Source organism: Trematosphaeria pertusa (genome assembly GCF_010094035.1).
Source record: "Trematosphaeria pertusa strain CBS 122368 unplaced genomic scaffold BU26scaffold_27, whole genome shotgun sequence".
In the NCBI taxonomy this organism is placed as follows: Eukaryota; Fungi; Ascomycota; class Dothideomycetes; order Pleosporales; family Trematosphaeriaceae; genus Trematosphaeria; species Trematosphaeria pertusa.
The window spans coordinates 228,847-246,731 of record NW_022987238.1 but is presented as its reverse complement, the minus strand read 5'-3'; the positions used below and the strand labels follow the sequence as shown (position 1 = coordinate 246,731).

The 17,885-nt window shown below is 54.1% G+C and overlaps 6 protein-coding genes across 6 annotated transcripts; all 6 read left to right on the top strand.

Annotated features, from left to right (window-relative positions):
- The first annotated feature begins 1,789 nt into the window (after nt 1–1,789).
- BU26DRAFT_190258 (uncharacterized protein) lies at nt 1,790–2,895 on the top strand. The gene is made up of 2 exons (XM_033820504.1): nt 1,790–2,441; nt 2,501–2,895. Exons 1-2 carry the CDS (start codon nt 2,191–2,193, stop codon nt 2,781–2,783), a joined length of 534 nt encoding a protein of 177 aa, XP_033675801.1. The 5' UTR covers nt 1,790–2,190; the 3' UTR covers nt 2,784–2,895.
- On the top strand, nt 2,759–7,410 carry BU26DRAFT_190170 (uncharacterized protein). The gene is made up of 9 exons (XM_033820503.1): nt 2,759–3,054; nt 3,105–3,478; nt 3,527–3,792; nt 3,845–5,278; nt 5,323–5,631; nt 5,681–5,759; nt 5,812–6,131; nt 6,185–6,712; nt 6,766–7,410. Exons 1-9 carry the CDS (start codon nt 3,008–3,010, stop codon nt 7,159–7,161), a joined length of 3,753 nt encoding a protein of 1,250 aa, XP_033675800.1. The 5' UTR covers nt 2,759–3,007; the 3' UTR covers nt 7,162–7,410.
- Nucleotides 7,411–7,716: 306 nt separating this feature from the next.
- BU26DRAFT_525704 (Cloroperoxidase) lies at nt 7,717–8,653 on the top strand. The gene is made up of 3 exons (XM_033830565.1): nt 7,717–7,840; nt 7,903–8,143; nt 8,278–8,653. Exons 1-3 carry the CDS (start codon nt 7,735–7,737, stop codon nt 8,630–8,632), a joined length of 702 nt encoding a protein of 233 aa, XP_033675799.1. The 5' UTR covers nt 7,717–7,734; the 3' UTR covers nt 8,633–8,653.
- A 1,359-nt stretch (nt 8,654–10,012) lies between these two features.
- On the top strand, nt 10,013–12,094 carry BU26DRAFT_189897 (MFS general substrate transporter). Its single transcript, XM_033820500.1, has 2 exons — nt 10,013–11,241; nt 11,291–12,094. Exons 1-2 carry the CDS (start codon nt 10,160–10,162, stop codon nt 11,907–11,909), a joined length of 1,701 nt encoding a protein of 566 aa, XP_033675798.1. The 5' UTR covers nt 10,013–10,159; the 3' UTR covers nt 11,910–12,094.
- Nucleotides 12,095–12,983: 889 nt separating this feature from the next.
- On the top strand, nt 12,984–15,417 carry BU26DRAFT_511942 (uncharacterized protein; the record flags this gene model as incomplete). The annotated part of the gene is made up of 3 exons (XM_033827342.1): nt 12,984–13,103; nt 13,318–13,536; nt 13,585–15,417. The coding sequence occupies 3 exons, from the start codon at nt 12,984–12,986 to the stop codon at nt 15,415–15,417; spliced, it is 2,172 nt and encodes a 723-aa protein (XP_033675797.1).
- A 1,293-nt stretch (nt 15,418–16,710) lies between these two features.
- On the top strand, nt 16,711–17,766 carry BU26DRAFT_525700 (uncharacterized protein). Its single transcript, XM_033830564.1, has 2 exons — nt 16,711–16,758; nt 16,876–17,766. The coding sequence occupies exon 2, from the start codon at nt 16,894–16,896 to the stop codon at nt 17,698–17,700; it is 807 nt and encodes a 268-aa protein (XP_033675796.1). The 5' UTR covers nt 16,711–16,758; nt 16,876–16,893; the 3' UTR covers nt 17,701–17,766.
- The last annotated feature ends 119 nt before the right edge of the window (nt 17,767–17,885 follow it).

Here is a 17,885-nt window from a genome sequence, read left to right as displayed (position 1 = left end):
TGATGGCAGTATAGTGTGAATTCTAACGCGGTGGATGCTGGCCTGCGCAGGCCGGAGGTGGCCAAAGCGGGATAACCGATGGCCTCTGCGCGCGCCGCGGAACGACTCCCGCTGCTTCCCCTCGGCTCGCTTCTGCCCTACGAGCCCACGTCGTCTGCCGTCGCTGAGGCTCCCCGAACGACCTGCCCATCACTCGCGCTCTGCTGCTCCAGAAGTGGCAGAACGTGCAGCGCGCCTTCCTCTCGTCTCGGCGCACCTGCTTCAGCAAGCCACGTCCACCCCACCACAGCGCGCAGCGGAGCACCCGCAGCATGCCCCCCCCCAAAGCCACCGCTCCGAACGACCATATTCCGCCGGGTGGACACTGATGAAAGATGAAACCGCACAGCGCGGCGCTCAGCTGCGGCCGCTACTGTTGCTCCCGCATCTCATCGCCAGGCGTCATGGCGCCCGCGGATTGGCTACCCACCATCACGACTGAGCTCCGCTGCGCATGCCGAGTCACTTCCTGGGCCTAATCACCGTCGGCCGGCAAGCTCTGAAGAGCGCCGCTTGCGACGTCTGCGTACCGGCAGGCTGGGTGCTTAATTGAAGGACTCGGAGCTGCTGAGGCCCATAACCAATCCACCCCCTCTGCGCCGTCACGGCCGCTTGTTGGCCGGCACGCTCTTCGACGGCTTTAGCCTCCCCCGCATCCTGGATTGCGCCGGCTGCGCGTCGCTGGCTGCATCGCCGAGCGAAGCGGTTTCTGGCATGTGTGCTTGGCACGCTGAAAAATGCCTTCGTCAGACTTTGGGCCGGTGTCTGCAGCTAGAGCACGTCAAGCTGCGAGCACCAGCCGGTTCGGGAGCCCTGGCCACATCGCCGATGCAGGCCTTCTGTAGAGATATGGACATGCTCGGGCCGGCAGTGAGTACCCTGCTCGTAGGGCCTGTTGTCCGCAGTGCCGCATACATAAGCTGGCCTGGCTTGCAGCTTCGCCTGTCGTGCTGGGCTCTGTTGCACATAGCAAGGCCACCGCTGCGGCCTTGAGATCGTGCCGTCTGTCTGCAGAATCGAGTGGGGCGTTGGGTCGTACAAACGCTGTGAGTCCTCCTTCCGACCACCAAAGCTGCGCGAGACAGCGTTGGGATCGCTCAAGCATCCTTATCCAATAGGGGATCATTGGCGACACGGGCGAGATGCAAGAAGTGGGTCCATGAAATAATCGTTGATCGGTGAATAATACTGTGTTCCTTCGAGCGGGAAAAGTGGCTATCGGAAAGAAGACCTCCGGCTCTAGAAGTTGGGAAATACATTGCTGAGCGCATACGAGCGTGCGCTTGACCGAATCGATGCCTTCTCGCCGCTCAGGCAGTTTCTCGGAGGCATATCCGGGGACTAACATTGTCTACGCACAGTTTCAGTCCGACTTCTCGGGCTCTGAGACGCGTCGAAGCGGTCACTTGTAGGACAACGAGAGACAGAATATGGTGCCCTTGGTTGTTCTGCCTCATGTCATGGAGAAGGCATGGAGCACCACCTTCTCCGCAGCGTCCCCTGACTGCTCGCTATTGCTTCACTTCCTTCTCCCTCGTCTATCTAGAGTCTTGGACGTCACTGAGCTTGTGCATCTTGCTGACATGTCATTCTAGGGCATAAGCTGCGACTTTGAGTAGCTATTATCCCAGTTCAGTCAGCTCTCACCGCATTCCTTATTCGCTCGTCCTACACCGCTCGGCACCCTGATCAAAAAGGGACGTTCTTTGCGCGCATAGTAAAGGCAGCAAAATCGAAGCTTTCCGGACCGTGTTCTCGGCATCGACTTCCTCGCCGGGATGATATTTGCGATGGTAGAAAATCCCGAGGTCATTTGTGCGGTCCAAGCGAGCTGCATGCGAGTAGCTCAACCGTAGGCCTTATCTCCCATTTCATCAGCAGCCTATTCGCCTTAAGCAAATTGATATCGCATGAGGGTAGAATAGATGCTAGAGCACGTATCGGGCTACAGTCGCAGCTTGCCCTGTCCCGGACTGCTGGCTGTCCCTACACATACTCTCACGGCTTCACTCTACGCAGGCTAGGCAAGCATTCTTCTTGCCTCCAGCTCAGAATGCTCCTTCCCTATGTATCGGAGTACGACGAAACCTCGGCGGATTGCCATGCTATTCCACGCAGCCGCATCCTTGACCGGCTGCCTCTGAGTTCAAAATGTACTTTCTACGCTTTTCAACCGCCACTTTGCCCCAGCCTCAGTGCTATGGATCATCCAGGCATGTGTTCGGGATTTACCGTAGTGTATTCCTTTTTGTTGCCGTGTTGCAACCTTACGTTTCTCTTCATCGCGACTTCCCGGGAATGAGTTGGCACGCTCGCTTAGCCATGGCTTTATCACCTCATTCGCGACCAGCAACGAATCCCGCAGAGGCGGCTGGTTCTCCTGATCTTCGTTGTCTCGAAGTGTGCCGTCTCTCTCTGCTGTCCGAGTCATTTTGCATGCACATTGGCTTACGCGCCTTAGCCTTGTAGCGATCACTCCATCAGACCACGGCTACACGAACACACCGGAGCCTCAATCACGCCCTAGCTGGCCCTCCATCAGCGCCTATGGGAGCACTTACGAATCGTTCGCAACAGGGTTTGTACGACTGACTATAACGCATCCTGTTTACGCTGTGCGGAGCGCGGGGCCCCGCCATCTATTCGCTCCACCAAAACAATGTCGCACGACTTGGCTGCCTCATGTCCTTCATTGCGTGTCTAAGCATCGCGAGCACCGGCTCACGCTATATTCACATTCTTAGCTAGCTTCAGCCTTCCTCAGATATCACTCCATGTTCGGCTACAGGGAGCTATGGATGCGTTCGAGGACCTGCACCGGTCAGTTGCTATTCATCTTGCTTGCTCACTCCACCGGCCTAGGCAGATATGTTTTCTATTCCAGACCGGGTTACATCTTAGCCCTCGTCCGCTCCGTTTAGCGTCCGTCCCGTCCGACTCCGTCCCGAATTCCGTCACACCGTAGACAATGACCTTAAAGTGCTTTACGCCACCCAGCCAGGCTACCAGGTTTGAGTATGTCTCACATGCTGTATTGAAGCGGTCTCGGGCTGACAGAATGATAGCATAGTCGCCGTTCCAGCAATCGGAGCGAACCCTATCGTCACCTTTCGATATCCCGGCCAGCCAAAGCCTGACCTCCGAGACTTGTCGAAATGGAGACACATGTTCTCCGCAGTCACAGATGCGCGGGTGTTCATGTACACCTTTGACCCTCCGGAAGACGCCAAGTCCCACGGCATCACAAAGTATGCGGAAGACCTCCTTCGCGAAATGGACGACCAGGGCCTAGGCTCCAACCGTCCCATACATTTTGTCGGGCACAGCACTGGCGGCATTGTGGTTAAGAGGGCTCTAGTGGTAGCCAACGGAAGCAACAAGCCCAGGATTTTGCAGATCAAGAGAGACTGTATTAGCGTTGCATTCTTCGGCACGCCTCGTAAGTCCGTCGTATTCAACCCAACAAAATCTGACCCATTTTATCCAGATCATGGAAGTACTGTGCTGTGCCAAAGCACATACAAGCAAGCCGTTGCCGATCTCTTAGGCCTCAACATACCCATGAGTGAGCGAGTGCGCCAAGATTTGCTCAAGATCGAGAACATCGACGGAGTCGGCAGCTTTAGTCGCGTATTCCAACCCCTCACAATCAATATGGAGAAGATTTGGAGCTTCCACGAGGCGATGGCGTCCAAGCTCCAAGTGAGGGCGAAATCCAGCACCGGCTCCGGTTCTACGACCATCGCCCGACTCGTAAGGCGTCCACAGCGCTGTCGTCATGCCTCCATCTTACTAAGAAGATCAGGTCGTCGAAGAGCGAAGCGCAGCACTGGACGGCGCTAGCTTAGCTCGGTATCCAGTTGACTGCGAGGAACTAATTCCTATTATTGCGGATCATGCATCTCTTCCCCGCTTTGGCGATCGCCCCAATTCCAGGGCATATGCCAAATACATTGAAAAGCTTCAGCTTCAGTTCAGGGCGATCGCAACAGTACGAGGAGAGGGTTTGGATCCCCGATGGCTAGAGCACAAATTGACAGTCGAAGTCCATCGCTTCCACAACCTCGAGGAGGACAACCAAATGGGCATCAAGCTATGGTCGGTTTATCCGCTGCTTTACGATTTGCTTGAGGACGGCCCTGAGGCTTGTCTCAACAACAGAATTGCTTCAGCCCTTCGTCCCACCACGGCAATAGAACAAACCGCCAGGAAAGATCCGCCGCCTCCGCCTTCAGAGTCTGCCGAGCCGAACCCGAATCGGCCTCGTCCGCGTAGTAATTCGTCTCCCGATCGCCAGGGTAACGCGAAGCAGCCCTTAAAGCTTCAGGTTGAGAACTCATGCAAAGGATCCGCGGATGCCCACCACGAACGTCGGCCACAAAGCGCATCCACATTGGTCGACTCGGATCCATCCAAGGCTAGTCGCGAGGAGTCCTCACGCCCTAACAACCAGCGTGACGATGACGCAGAGAGTGACATTAGCTCACCCTCTGCGTATTCACTTCCAGAAGCCAGTCGCTTCCGCTGGATTCACATTCCATGTAATCATCTTGTTTGGGTCGAGAAGATCTTCCTTGCTGTGGAAAAAGAGCGTGAGAAACAGTGGTTTGATGAGATCGCCGAGTCAACGCCCACCAGTGCGGAAACGGAGATCATGGCTCAGTCAGCTAGCCCACAAGATATAACAATGGCCGAGACGCCCACCGAGTTACTGGAAAATGCCCTGGAGGATCCTCTCGTAGCAAATCTTCTCAAAGCCAAAGAGCGTGTAGAAGCGAAGGGCATAGCTGTACCCGACCTGAAGGAGGTTCTCATGGATCCTCGTCAACAAGCTCACCTGCTTAAACTGGCACAGAACGTCTCTACGCAGAAGCGAACTAATTTGATTCCCGAAGCGGCACAGGTAGTCGAAGAGATCCGCGAAAACCGCATTATTGTGGGTACGATAAAGGAGAAGATTCGTGAAGGCCAAGTGCCAGACCCCTCAGTAATCACCCAGAAGCTGCGCGAGGATAGAGATCGACCGAGACTCACGAGTGCTGTGTTGGACGAGGGATATTGGACGCGGAAACAGAGGAACTCTCGTCACGGACTACCGCATGGGAGGTACATGGAGTCCTTCTGCCAAATATTCCTGCCGAAACGCTCGATCGAAACGGAGTCGATCATGGGTGAGACCATAGAGCAATACGTGGCGCCAATCTCCAGTCCCATTGAGTCTCCGCAGCTATGCTTCTATGTACGTTACTGTAGCTCCAAATGTCCATGACTAACCGTATCCAGATGCCTTACCTCCATTGGGATACCTTTGGCAGTATGGAAGCGCGCAACAAGCTTGTCAAGGAAAGGCTGAGGTTGCCCGTTAGCTTGGTTCGGAACCGTGCAGTCGAGCGCGGAGTCTCAATGGAGCATAAGTTGATATGGCAGTATCTCGTCGACACCTCGGGCCTCCCATTACACATCCGGCGCACTCTTGATCAGTTCGGCGATCCCCATCTAGAGGACATGGGTTCTCGTGATAAAGACCAGGTTCTCTACAAATGCACGAAGCCTGCGGATGATGATCCAATGACCAAGGAGATATTTCATTCCGTGAGCTGTTCCCATCATAGCTGACGAGTGTGCTCTAATTTTTGAGCAGGCCAAGAACCGCGCGACAAGGGCAGAGGACGCGAAAGTGCTGATGGTCGATCAGCTCTGGTGCTATGTGATTGATTCAAGTAATGTCTGCCTAGCTTCCGGTGATTTACCCCTCCCTGACATGATTCTCAGACACGGTTGCGACTTTCTTCACGCCCAAAGAGGATACAGCTTCTAGACCTCGAACTGGGTGCGAAAACGGCTCCCGACGTGGAAGCCACACGAACGAATCTGCGAAGAGTCCGGCCGACTTAGGTGTTGACATCCCCGGAGACTTACGCTATCAGCTGTATGCGGATATCAACGGAGATCAACGCTTTGCAAGGCGATGTTCCGACCCATTCGATTTCGTAGCCGCCACGATATGGCACGCGATCACCGTGTTTCTCGATAGAGCTGCCGACGAGGACCTTCAAGTATTTACTCTCTTTGAAGAGAGATTATGTGAATTGGTAAGGCTCACTCCTAGATTCCGAATGGACCACTAAGCATACTACTTCTGAAGGTTGATTACCGCATCAAGTCGTTCAAGGAGTTCCGCGACAGTCAGGCGAGCGCATCGAAGATCTTCCAGCGTATGGGATACCACAGCTCAGCAACGGGCAACGAGTTCCAGAAGATCATTGAGGCACTAAACCCAAGCCATGACCTTACAGCCCTGATAGAGCTACGTGACATTCAAGATGAGCTAGGCATGATCAACACCGTCTTTTCCAAACAAGCCGTGGTCGTCAATGATCTCATACACGCCTATGGGCTCTTGGATAGGGCAAAGGACAAGTCTGAGCCTGGAAACCACGGCCAAGCGGTCCGATGGCTCGAGGATGCAAAGACTCAGGTCATACGCTATCAAGAGAGGCTAAAACATCTCTGCGAAGAAACGAAGAACTCACTCGAAGAATACAAATTCCTGCTCGACATGAAGCAGAAGCAGAGCAACGTCATCGAAGCGTACTTTGCTCGTATCGCCGCGCAAACTCAGGGTCGGCAGAACCGCTCCATTCTGATATTCACCATATTCACTGTCATCTTCGTACGTCAAACCTAGGCTTCATCTCCCCTTCCCAAGCGCGCTAACATCAGCAGCTCCCGCTAAGCTTTTTTACCTCTCTCTTCAGCATGAACGTGCGGGAATGGACGGGCACCGAAAAAAACAAAACTCTTCACACAGTCCTGGCACTAATGGTTCCCGTCTCGGTCTTCATCATAATTGCCGTGCTGTTCCTCGCTTTTACGCAGCCCATCCTTGACGGCACGACGAAGGCGGCGACACGGACAGTGAACACGGTCAAGAATGGGCATAAGCACTTCCATAAGCTGAGAAACTGGTGGAAGAGGCGATGGGATGGGGCCAGCGAGGAGGAAGAGGAGGACATGGCGGAGGTAGGCACGAAGCCGGGCATGCCTGACGCTGGGAGCTGGGTGGGTAGCTGCTTGGATCTGGAAGGGCCGGAACAGAGGATGGAAATGAGGCGGAGGTGAGAAACGAGGGTTCAGAATGAGGGTCGTGGGAGACGGCCTCCGTGGAGAGTTTGTTAATCCTGTGAGTAGGTGTAGTGCATCCATTCTACGTAGCTCGTTTACATTAAACCACCCATTGGCCAGCTCGTTGATCGTTCCCTCGGCACCGGAGATAGCGGAGCGCGCAAGGTCGACTAGCTTAGGTGTAGCCGTAACAACCGCAATGTTGCCCCGCTCTACAAATTCCCTAGTGTCGCAGCACTGGTCGTGTCGTTCGCGACACGCCCCGGATCAGGTATTCATCACGAAAACGGAAGTCCACTAACAATATGCAGTGCAACGAGGACTGGGGCTTCGTGCAATCAGGTGCGAGGTAATTACGTTGACAGGAGGAGGCTGTGCTGGATGATTTACCCTTGTACCCGGTTGATATTCCGCGAATGACGGTAGGTGCATGGATGAAACGCACGAGTATATTAAAGATTTTGGCGAGATGGTGAGGGATCAGTATATATGGATGCCTTGGTCGCGCAGGAAGTATAAGAATATTAGTTGAAGACTGTTCTTTCGTGCAGTTGAAAGACAGCAGGCAAGATGAGACTTACTTCAGCACTTTCGTCTGTTCCCTTTTGCATTGGCCTTGCCCAAGCATATGGCGATGATCCCTTCTCAAAGTGGCATCCAGCTGGGCCCGGCGATGGTATACATGCTCCCTCAAACGTTCCTCTTCCCACAATTCCTCTTATACTAATTACTTCCCAGTGCGAGCACCATGCCCCATGTTGAACAGCCTAGCAAATCATGGTTTCCTTCCCCACGACGGCAAGTTCATCACCGAAAACCGAACGATTTCCGCACTCTCCACAGCTCTCAACATCAGCGCCGAGCTGGGAAAGTTCCTTTTTGGTGAGGCAATGACGACGAGTCCGGAGCCTAATGGTACCACCTTCGACCTGGACAATTTGAGCAGGCATAATATTTTGGAGCACGATGGGAGTTTGAGGTATGCTCTCCCCTTCTTTCCACCCTTCCATCTCCTCATCAGAGCCGTATACACTGCGATTCCTTCAAATTGGCTGTGCATCATCTCTCCTCCCTGCTCTTAAGAATATCCAACTGACACGAGATGGTGTCTAGCCGCGCAGACTACTACTGGACCCACGACTCACACAGCTTCAACGCCACCGTCTTCGCGCAGACCCAATCCTACTGGACAGGCCCCGTCATCGACATCCAAATGGGTGCCAACGCACGCCTCGCCCGCGTGCAGACGTCCAACAAGACTAACCCGACCTTCTCCATGTCCGACCTAGGCGACGCATTTAGCATTGGCGAAACCGCAGCGTACATTGGTATTCTGGGCGACGTGGAGTCGGGGACGGTAAAGAGGGAGTTGGTGGAATATTTGTTTGGTGAGTCAACAGCATTTTCATTCGGTGGATGCTATCTATCTCACTGTGGATGGAATGCGCTTCTCTTTGTTTTCCTTTGATTTGCGCGATCGATGGGCTGATTTGGGCGATGCAGAGAATGAACGGCTGCCGACGGAACTGGGCTGGACGACCTCCAGCAGGGAATTTACCTCGACGGATTTGGACAACATGATGGAGAAGATTGTTAATGCGACGGGGGCGACGCCCGAGGAAGCGAGGAGGTTTCTCGCGCGCGGCGATCTGCATGCGGGCCGAAGCAGGTGTGCCGAACTGCGTGTGTAAGTCGGCGACGGCTGGCGGCATGCTAAGTGGGGTGGGGTTTTCCGGTCGGCCTGGAACTTTTGCCGGATAAAGACGGCGAGTAGGCGGGTTCTTTTCTGTACACTCTTTGAAGCTGAATATAACGCATCGTTCATTGTCCAGAGGGGGGAGGTTTGGTGTGGATTTAGTACCGTTCGCCTGATGGGAAAACACTCCTGTGGGTCAACAGGCTGCGTGAGAGGCGGGTTTGCAGAGACCTAGAAGAAGCCAATACGGAATTTGAAAAGATGTAAGAATGGCCATAGGTCGTACGAGGTCAGTTGCGTCTGTTGCATTGGTTGCCTGTCTTATCGCCTTTCCCCGCAGACAGCGATTGTCATCAAGCACCCGGTGGCAGCGTCCCAGTTCCCATTTCCGACATAGTAATGGCGGTTGACAGCGGGTCGGCGAGGGATGGCAGCCTGGGCATTGTTGAAGCGTTACGTCGTTCCTATGCCCGTACGGGGTCGGGAAGCGTGACGAGGTTCCATCCAGCCTACTGCTCTGCCTAACAAACTAGTAATGCTCCAAGCAGATGCTATCACCCTGGAAACATTGTCCTACCCTTATTAGCTTCAGACGTCGAGTACACTCACACTCAGCTCGGAAGTTTCCAGCATTCTGCGTACAAAACGTCTCCACCAGCCACTGACGCAACCCCCACGGTCAGCTCTCGGGCACCACCCTCTTCGAAACACCAGCCGAAAGTTATCCCTCACAAAGCGGGGCGAATATCTCATCCCTTTCCAAAAATCCTACGTCCACTTAAAACTCGTCACACTTACGAAGTTCCTCGTCCGAGTTATCTCCCCGCCACAGTGGACCCGCCAACCGGAACCGGAACGCCACCATTCTAGATCAAGCCTAGCGGCGCGATCTGCTTCCGATGCTTGGGCACGCCCAAAGCTTGATATCTTCAACACGTGCTGCGCTCCGAGCGAACTCCGTGATGGCCTTCTAGAAGGTGTCGAATTTGGAGAATTCGTTATCATGCCAAGACATAGGGCTCGGGCGAGGAGGGGCGAGGAGAATAGGGGATGATGTATATATACCGTGGGATTGCCCCTTGGATGAGGGAACAACACAAGCGTCAAGAGGACGTCAAGCGCGTCTCATCACTTCCTATTACTCTCCCCTCCGTCATTGGAAGTCTCTCTTTATCTAATATTGGGATTCCTCGTGTTCCCTTTGGCAGTCGCCGCAATAGAGTATAAATCTTTCTGGTACATACCACAGAGTGTAGACTACATCCTTCCTCTTTTCTTTGAATATAACAAACATCCTCCATGGCGGAACCATCAATAAATCCGCAAATCGACAGCGACTCGTCCTCCGAGATGACTCACATTGACGACCCTCCCAAACCAATCTACCGCTCCATCACCGGCCGCCATGAACCCACATTCGACGGCGCCGACATCGTCAACCTCCCCATCCGAACCCTCAGTCGCGATGCCGACCTCGAAGAATACACGGCTGAAACGATCGATGGGCAAATACTCCGCGAAATCCGCTCCAATGTCACCGGCAACATCGAGCGCTACGAACTCGTTACCTGGAAAGTGGACGACCCCGAGAATCCGAAGAACTGGTCGAAGGCGTACAAGTGGTGGTGCACCATGTGCGTGGCGCTGACGTGCTTCGTGGTGGCTTTTAACAGCGCGGTCATTACGGCAGATATCGAGGGCGTGGCGGAGGAATTTCACGTCAGTGAGGAGGTTGCGCTCCTTACTATTACACTGTTCGTCGTGGGATTCGGTGTGGGTCCGATGGCTTTCGCGCCCATGAGCGAGATCCTGGGACGCAGGCCGATTTACGCGACTACGCTTTTTGTCGCTGTCATCTTCACCATTCCTGGGGCCGTTGCGAAGAATATCACGACATTGCTGGTTACTCGAGCGATTGCCGGCATCGCGTTCTCGGCGCCGATGACGCTCGTCGGAGGGACGTTGGCAGATCTGTGGAGGAACGAAGAGCGTGGTGTTCCCATGGCGGCCTTCTCGGCTGCTCCCTTCATCGGCCCTGCCATCGGCCCGCTTGCAGGTGGATTTTTGTCGGATGCTTGTGGCTGGAGATGGTTATACTGGATCCAACTCATCCTGAGCGGTGTCGTCTGGATCCTTATCTCCTTCACCGTCCCTGAAACCTACACACCAAAGCTACTCACCAAGAGGGCGAAAGAGCTCCGCAAGGAGACGGGGGACGACAAATTCGTCACTGAAGAGGATCTTGACATGCGACCCCTGAGCCAACGATTGACGCTCTTCCTTCTGCGACCATTCCAGCTCTTGTTTCGGGAGCTCATTGTTTTCTTCATCTCGTTGTACATGTCGGTCTTGTACGGGCTGCTGTACATGTTCTTCGTTGCGTAAGTACTCCCCTCTCACAAGTAAGATGGCTCAGACTAACCTCAGCAGGTACCCAATCATTTACCAGAAGGGCAAAGGCTACAGCGCTGGTACGACCGGTCTGATGTTCATCCCGATCGCTGTCGGCGTCGTGCTTAGCGCCGCGTGTGCGCCCCTGGTCAACAAGCATTACCTATATCTCGTCAAGAAGCACAACGGCAATCCACCTGCAGAAGCGCGTTTGATCCCGATGATGATTTCCTGCTGGTGCATCCCCATCGGCTTATTCATTTTTGCATGGACATCATACCCGAGGCTGCATTGGGCCGGCCCGGCGTTCGGCGGCTTCCCTGTCGGCTTCGGCTTCATCTTCCTATACAACTCGGCTAACAACTACCTCGTCGACTCTTACCAACATCAGGCTGCGTCCGCTTTGGCTGCGAAGACGTTCATCCGGTCATTCTGGGGAGCTGCGGTCGTGCTTTTCACAAATCAGATGTACGACCGCCTGGGTTACGAGTGGGCGAGTACGCTGCTGGCTTTCATTGGGCTGGCTTGCTGTGCGATCCCCTTCGTCTTCTACTTTAAGGGCGCGGACATTCGCAAGCACTCCCATTATGCATATAGCCCGGACGAAGAGAATCAGGGCAACCTGGAGAAACGGCCAGGTTCAGTCCCAGAGCCGTGAATGCGCGCAGACGCAATTGCGTGAGGTCGAACATACAGGTGTATCGGGTGTCAGGAAAGATGGGTTTTTGGTCAGACCACACTGTTTCTTCTCCTGCGGATTGAAGTGCATGAAGCGGGTTCGTCGACAGTCAAAGAGCGGGTAGAGGACCAATCATTGGTCAATTGTACACTCGGCGTGGAGACATGCCAAGCGGAATGCCGTAAAGCGACGTAGGTGGTTGATATCCTCCGCGAGAGGATGGAGTTCTAGATTCCCATGGGCCTGCGAGCGTATCGCAGAGCCTTGAGCGGCGCGTAAGGCGTATCACGGTTGAAAGTTCGGCCAGGCATGGAGTTGTACTCCCGAGGTCGGTGCCTGTAAAGTAATTTAGTAATTTATCAGTGATCGTCGTTCAAATCGCTTGTTCCAGCAGTGACTGCAGAAGTTCCATACCGCACCTGACCAACTTCTCCGGATATTCTGCACTTCCGTGCCGAAGGCCAAAGGATTGCTTCGCTTTCGGCTCATGTCGTACGAACCGAGTTTCGTTGTGTTCTGCCGGACGGGTTGCTGGAATGGCCAATTCGTGGCAGTCAAGGTAACTCCCTTCAAGCGTAAAAAGGAGCTCGAGAACTTAGTAAGAATCCCCCACAACCCAAACCTTGCACATGACGTGTATCTGCGGAAGAGGGCTTTGCGGTTCAGAGCTTCAGCTTCCCAGTGCGACGTCATGGGCAGGCTCGAGCCAGCGCCTCGGTATCGAGAGTGGCGGTATTTCCGCGTGAAAACCTCAGTCGCCCCGGTCCGGCACTGGGCGAGCAAGAAATTACCGCAAAATGCCCCTTGGACTCATGTGAGGCTTGAGATACGAGGGAGAAAACCGATGAGTTGAGGGTGGGCATGTGCTTAGCGCCAATTAGTCATGCCAGATTGACCAATCATGGTTGGTTCTGCCAGACTTTTCCGCCATGAATGGAGGTCCCGGTCCAGTGGCCGCGCCCCACCCGATCTGCTCAAACCATCTCCTCAAACCTCACCATCGCCGACTCATTTTCACCACTCAGACCGATCGATGATACGCGCGCCGCCGCCATGGACGAAGGCACGCCGAATCAGCAGTCGCACGCGTCGTCGACGTTAGGGCAGGACATGCCACCCCGAGCCGATATCGACGAGATACTGAGGCGGAAGCGGAAGGCACGAGAGTATAAGGTACGCAGTGCGCCTTTTTGTTGTCGGAATGTTGGCATCCGTCTATTCAAGAAATCGCGACCCGAGTGGGAACAGCTTCGTCGACTTTCGGTGCCATCTTATGGCATGGGAACACCTCCAGATGAGGTCATGCCAGAGCTGACGCGGGCGGAGAGAGGCGTCAATGTTACTCGAAATGGTTGTTCTAGACTCTAGCTAACTTATTATTATTCAGGCCTGCTACCCGTGCCGACAGCGCAAAGTCAAGTGCGACCAGAACGTGCCATGCAAGACATGCGTCGTGCGCGAGCATCCAGAGCTCTGCACCTACCATCCTCCGAGCGAGACGCATCCACCCGCAAAACGTATCAGCATGGGCATGGGGCAGAATGGCAATGACTTTTCCAATGGGATGGTCCACATCCACGGAGGAACAGTTACGCTGCCGCGAGAGGTTCGCACATCGGTTGCGGGAAGTATAACAGAGCGCTGACCGATTCAGGACTGGGAGCGCATCTGCGCAAAACTCCAGACAGCGGAGAAGTCACTGGCTGACCTGAAGAATTCCATCAGCAGCGTCTCCGAAGTGCCACCAAATCCACCATCAAATGAATATTCACCAGGAACCGCTGGGAACACACCTCTGGCCGCTGCTGCGCCGATGGATGGCGAGACGAGCCATGTTAGAACGCAAGGCGTCCACACGCACAACGACTTTACCGGCCAGACCATCCACATTGGGCCGAGTTCCGTGCCGGCGCTCGTCATGGCATTGGGAAGAGGGGACAGTCAATGGCCGGGAATTCAGGATGCCCTGGGCAAGAAGAGCATGCTGCCGATTTTTGGTCTAGATAACGAAACCGCCACGTACCCGTTCGTCGACCTTTGGGGCCTTCCACATGGTTCTATTTCCCGTGCCAACGAACTCGCAAACGCTTTGCCAAATGATGCTGAGTGTTTGAGTTTCTTCCGGTGTTATCGAGAGACAGCCCACGTCGTCTACCCTGCCGTTGCAGATATCGAAGGCATTGAATCAGACCTACTACTTTTCCTGATCAACCGTGCAAGCTCGCAAGGCACCGCCGGGATTACAGACCAGCAAATATACGGAAAAGACTTCCATTGGATTGGTCTCGTCTTCGCTATCCTAGCATCAGGATGCCAATGTTCCACTCTGCCGAGAAAAGAGAGGGAGTTGACTTCGCAGGTCTACATCTGTTGCAGCTTTGAGTGTCTTCGGTTCACCAACTTCCTCTCCCATGCGACGTTGGACAACATTGAGACGCTTCTCATTCTGGGGAATGTCATTTCCAACAACATGAATGCCGGCGTCGCATGGAGTCTCATGGGCTTGACCGTCCGCCTTTCGCAGACCCTCGGTTTGCATCGGATGTGTCCACCGTCCACCCCTTTGCAGATCAAGCTTCTTCGAAGCAAGGTCTGGTGGGCGTTGCTGTGGCAAGACTCTTTGCTCTCCATCTCCTATGACAGGGCGTCGTCAACTACTACTATCGACCATACCGTTCCCTTGAGCCCGCACACTGCACCAGGGACCAGAACCTACGTTGAGAGCATGTATCGACTCTGCAAAGTGGGTCTCGATATCGTTCGGGAGCGGCAGCGACCACAAAACTCACACGACGCACTCATACGGATTACCGAGCATCGAAACGAGCTGCAAGAGATTATGGTCGACGCAGCGGACTATTTAAAAGATTCTAGGAGATGTCGATCAATGCGCGACCAACTTGAGCACTGGGCCCTTTACCTCCACATCTCGTACATAACCTCCGAGCTGTGTCGACCTGCGATTAGCCCGAGCACCGCCGGCTTCGATCTTTCAAAGAACTTGAAGAAGACTTGCATCGATAGTCTGGCAAACACTGTCGAAGCATTTCTTGGCCTGCAGAACATGACCCCCTTTGCGACACGATCGTGGGCCTCCGTTCATCGATCGGTTAGCTCCGCGTTGCTGCTTGGAATCCTACAAGAGCACAACCGTAACGAACGAGCTCGGTCCCTCCTCACCAACCTGGTGCAAGTCCTTGGAGATGTCACAGCCAACGTGGATCCAGCAGAGCTATCTGCGCCAATCACACGATCAGTATCTGCCCTCCAACGCCTTCTTAATTACTCACCGATGAACCGGAAGGCCAGCGACTCTGGCTCACAATCTTCACCCTCTCTCCCGACATTCAACGCGGACGAGCTCAATGGGGCACTCAACGGTGACGGAACCTCTCTGAGTCAGTCGCCAATTCTGGGATTAGATCTGGATTCGTCGCCCTATGCGCTCATGGAGTCCATAGTATGGGGTGCACAAAAGACGCCTTGAGCGATACGTCGAGGAGGTGGAATCAAATGTCTCATCACCAGCTTAACATCTTTAATAGCCGAGTCATTTACTACGGCCCCGACACGATATGCGGAGATATCCCGGCCGATCAACGACCATCCTCATCGCCGTGAGACATAGCGAGACGTGGTGTAGGTCCTATATATGCCTCGGCATGAAATGCGGCTTCGTCATCCTGATAGAGATACCCTTGTTTAACCGGGAAGAGGTGTACGGTTTATGGTCACTACATGGAAGGAATTGTGTCAGCCAGTCCTTATCAGTCCGAGTATCGAGAGTTGCCAACACATGATCTTTGGAGGAAGAGAATGGACCACTGCGAGGACCTGCTCATGCAGAAGGAAACCCATCTCAAATAGAAAAGTTGAAGGACGATACGCAAATCTAGGGCATTTGTGGAATCCACCATATCCAGAGCGGGTGCTGGGCGCTTGCATCGGATAGAATTGCTGGAACAATATTCAGTCGCTCTTCGCTCACCCTCGGTCAGTGGCCTGTGACGCTCGAGATATTCGACTGGTGGTGGCCACCACCGCGCTTTCCTTTCACTCTGTTAATACTCGTGTATGTCTTGGTAGCTGCCACCGCTTGCTGACCATTCACTCGCTCAGCAATGCGTATTCTGCGTCAATTTAACTTCCGCCCGCCGCTCAAACAGCCCTAGCAACCGGGCGCTCAATTTCAGAGCTCTGGTTGCTAGCACAACGTCCCTTCGTTGGGCCTTTCTCCTCTCATTGTCTCACGGCGGCTCCACAATCGCGCGAGCAAACTTATCCAACCCGGCCTACAGCACACATAATTCGTACGAATTCGCTCAGTATCGATATGTCGTCGGACCTTGATGACTTACCGCCCCTTGACGAAGCGCTTGCAACAGTCGAGCCGGAGCTTATTTACTACGAAGCTAAACGCCAATACGAAGCTTTTATGCGCCCACAGGCTTCTCTAGACGATAATGCGACTCCGTTGGTCTCGTCACGCCGGCTGACCCGCCAGCACACTGATCTTTCACTACACTACCGGAACTTGTTCGAAAATGCGATAAAACATCTCGATGAGCTTCGAAAGCTTCGCCTCTTGCATATATGTTTCGCGTACAAGACGAAAACGCGGGTCCTCCGATTTCTGGACTTACTCGATGAAGATGCGTTTGAGTGGGTTCGCTCGCTGAAACAGATTGTCACTGAGTATGCGAGAGACAGTGCGTTCGAGCATGAAGTGTCAACCGATAGGGAAGAGTACGAGGAGCTGCAAGAGGCGGGACAAGCGTTGGGACAAACCCCGCTGGAGGCGTTCAGAAAGCAGTATGTTATAAAGAAGGTAAGGGCTCTTCCCCCACCCTACCCATCGGGATCGGGCTGTGCGCTGCCAACGCATATGCCGTCCCCGGATATTGACGTAGGCCATACCGGCCACCGCGTCTGCTCACCGAAGAAGGCTGCCGTCGCCAAAGCAATGCCGACCAAACAACCTGGGCCGTACTTTGTCATTCCAACCTTGCCTATCGCCTTCCCTTCGCAGTTCTTCTCCGCTCTCGCTTCTTACGTGCCGATTACCCACCTCACAGTTGCGAGCATGCTCTCATATCCCTCTGCCTATCTCCTCGCGGTTTCCTCGGGCTTGAAAGGCGTGCTACGTTCGAAGCTGCCCAACTTCTGGAAAGACCAAGGACCTGTTGATGCGGAGGAAGAAGCATTGTGGACTACGTTCTTCGATCACCTACTACGTGGTCGAGAAATGCTGATCATGCGCAATGGGGCCGAACTGCCAGTCGACGAGGGAGACGGGTATGGCCATATGGATCTGGAGATGTGGATCGCGGGCTGGCTGGCAGAGCGACAAATGAAGGGGATGAGGGAGAAGGGGTTGGAGGAGAAGGCGCGTATAAGGTCCAGCATGGGGGAAATCGCAGCCGCGGGCGATGAGATCGAGGAAGGGGAGGACGGCGACGCTGAGATGGATGAGAGCGATGGTGAGGATGAAAGCGAGGATGAGGATGAGGTCGCGGGTGAAGAGTCGGAGCAAGAGGCGGAGGACCGTGACGAGGTTGAGGCCATGGATCTCATGCCCGAGCATGAGGATCCTACTCTACATCTTGGTAACGATACCACGCTTCTGGATCTCGAGCACCTGGACACGATCCACGTTGGCCAGGGGCGCACTGGGCCAAGGAGGGTGAGCTGGAACGAGGGCGAGCTAGCCAGCTTCTTCGAGATCCCCGCACGACCAACGAAGAAGGGGAAGGTTAGGGCAAACCGGTAGATGACAGCGGTTTACTAGATTGCCAGCATGTTAAGAAAGTATTGTTAATATCTCGGTTTCTTTCTGGTATGTATCACCACCGTTATTGTACCCCTGAACATGATCTCGATTAAGCGATTGACTAGTATCATTTTTCAGACCACCATATGGTCTATGCGTATTTATATGTACACGAAGTATATGCA

What these genes read in the sequence shown, in the direction of transcription:
- BU26DRAFT_190258 (XM_033820504.1), top strand. Translation starts at nt 2,191, where the DNA reads ATGTACTTTCTACGCTTTTCAACCGCCACTTTGCCCCAGCCTCAGTGC. An exon ending in GATCTTCGTTGTCTCGAAGT is followed by an intron (nt 2,442 to 2,500) that starts GTGCCGTCTCTC and finishes TACGCGCCTTAG; the next exon opens with CCTTGTAGCGATCACTCCAT.
- BU26DRAFT_190170 (XM_033820503.1), top strand. Translation starts at nt 3,008, where the DNA reads ATGACCTTAAAGTGCTTTACGCCACCCAGCCAGGCTACCAGGTTTGA. An exon ending in CCAAGGAGATATTTCATTCC is followed by an intron (nt 5,632 to 5,680) that starts GTGAGCTGTTCC and finishes ATTTTTGAGCAG; the next exon opens with GCCAAGAACCGCGCGACAAG. An exon ending in GTGCTATGTGATTGATTCAA is followed by an intron (nt 5,760 to 5,811) that starts GTAATGTCTGCC and finishes CATGATTCTCAG; the next exon opens with ACACGGTTGCGACTTTCTTC.
- BU26DRAFT_525704 (XM_033830565.1), top strand. Translation starts at nt 7,735, where the DNA reads ATGAGACTTACTTCAGCACTTTCGTCTGTTCCCTTTTGCATTGGCCTT. An exon ending in TCCAGCTGGGCCCGGCGATG is followed by an intron (nt 7,841 to 7,902) that starts GTATACATGCTC and finishes ATTACTTCCCAG; the next exon opens with TGCGAGCACCATGCCCCATG. An exon ending in GAGCACGATGGGAGTTTGAG is followed by an intron (nt 8,144 to 8,277) that starts GTATGCTCTCCC and finishes GATGGTGTCTAG; the next exon opens with CCGCGCAGACTACTACTGGA.
- BU26DRAFT_189897 (XM_033820500.1), top strand. Translation starts at nt 10,160, where the DNA reads ATGGCGGAACCATCAATAAATCCGCAAATCGACAGCGACTCGTCCTCC. An exon ending in CTGTACATGTTCTTCGTTGC is followed by an intron (nt 11,242 to 11,290) that starts GTAAGTACTCCC and finishes TAACCTCAGCAG; the next exon opens with GTACCCAATCATTTACCAGA.
- BU26DRAFT_525700 (XM_033830564.1), top strand. Translation starts at nt 16,894, where the DNA reads ATGCCGACCAAACAACCTGGGCCGTACTTTGTCATTCCAACCTTGCCT.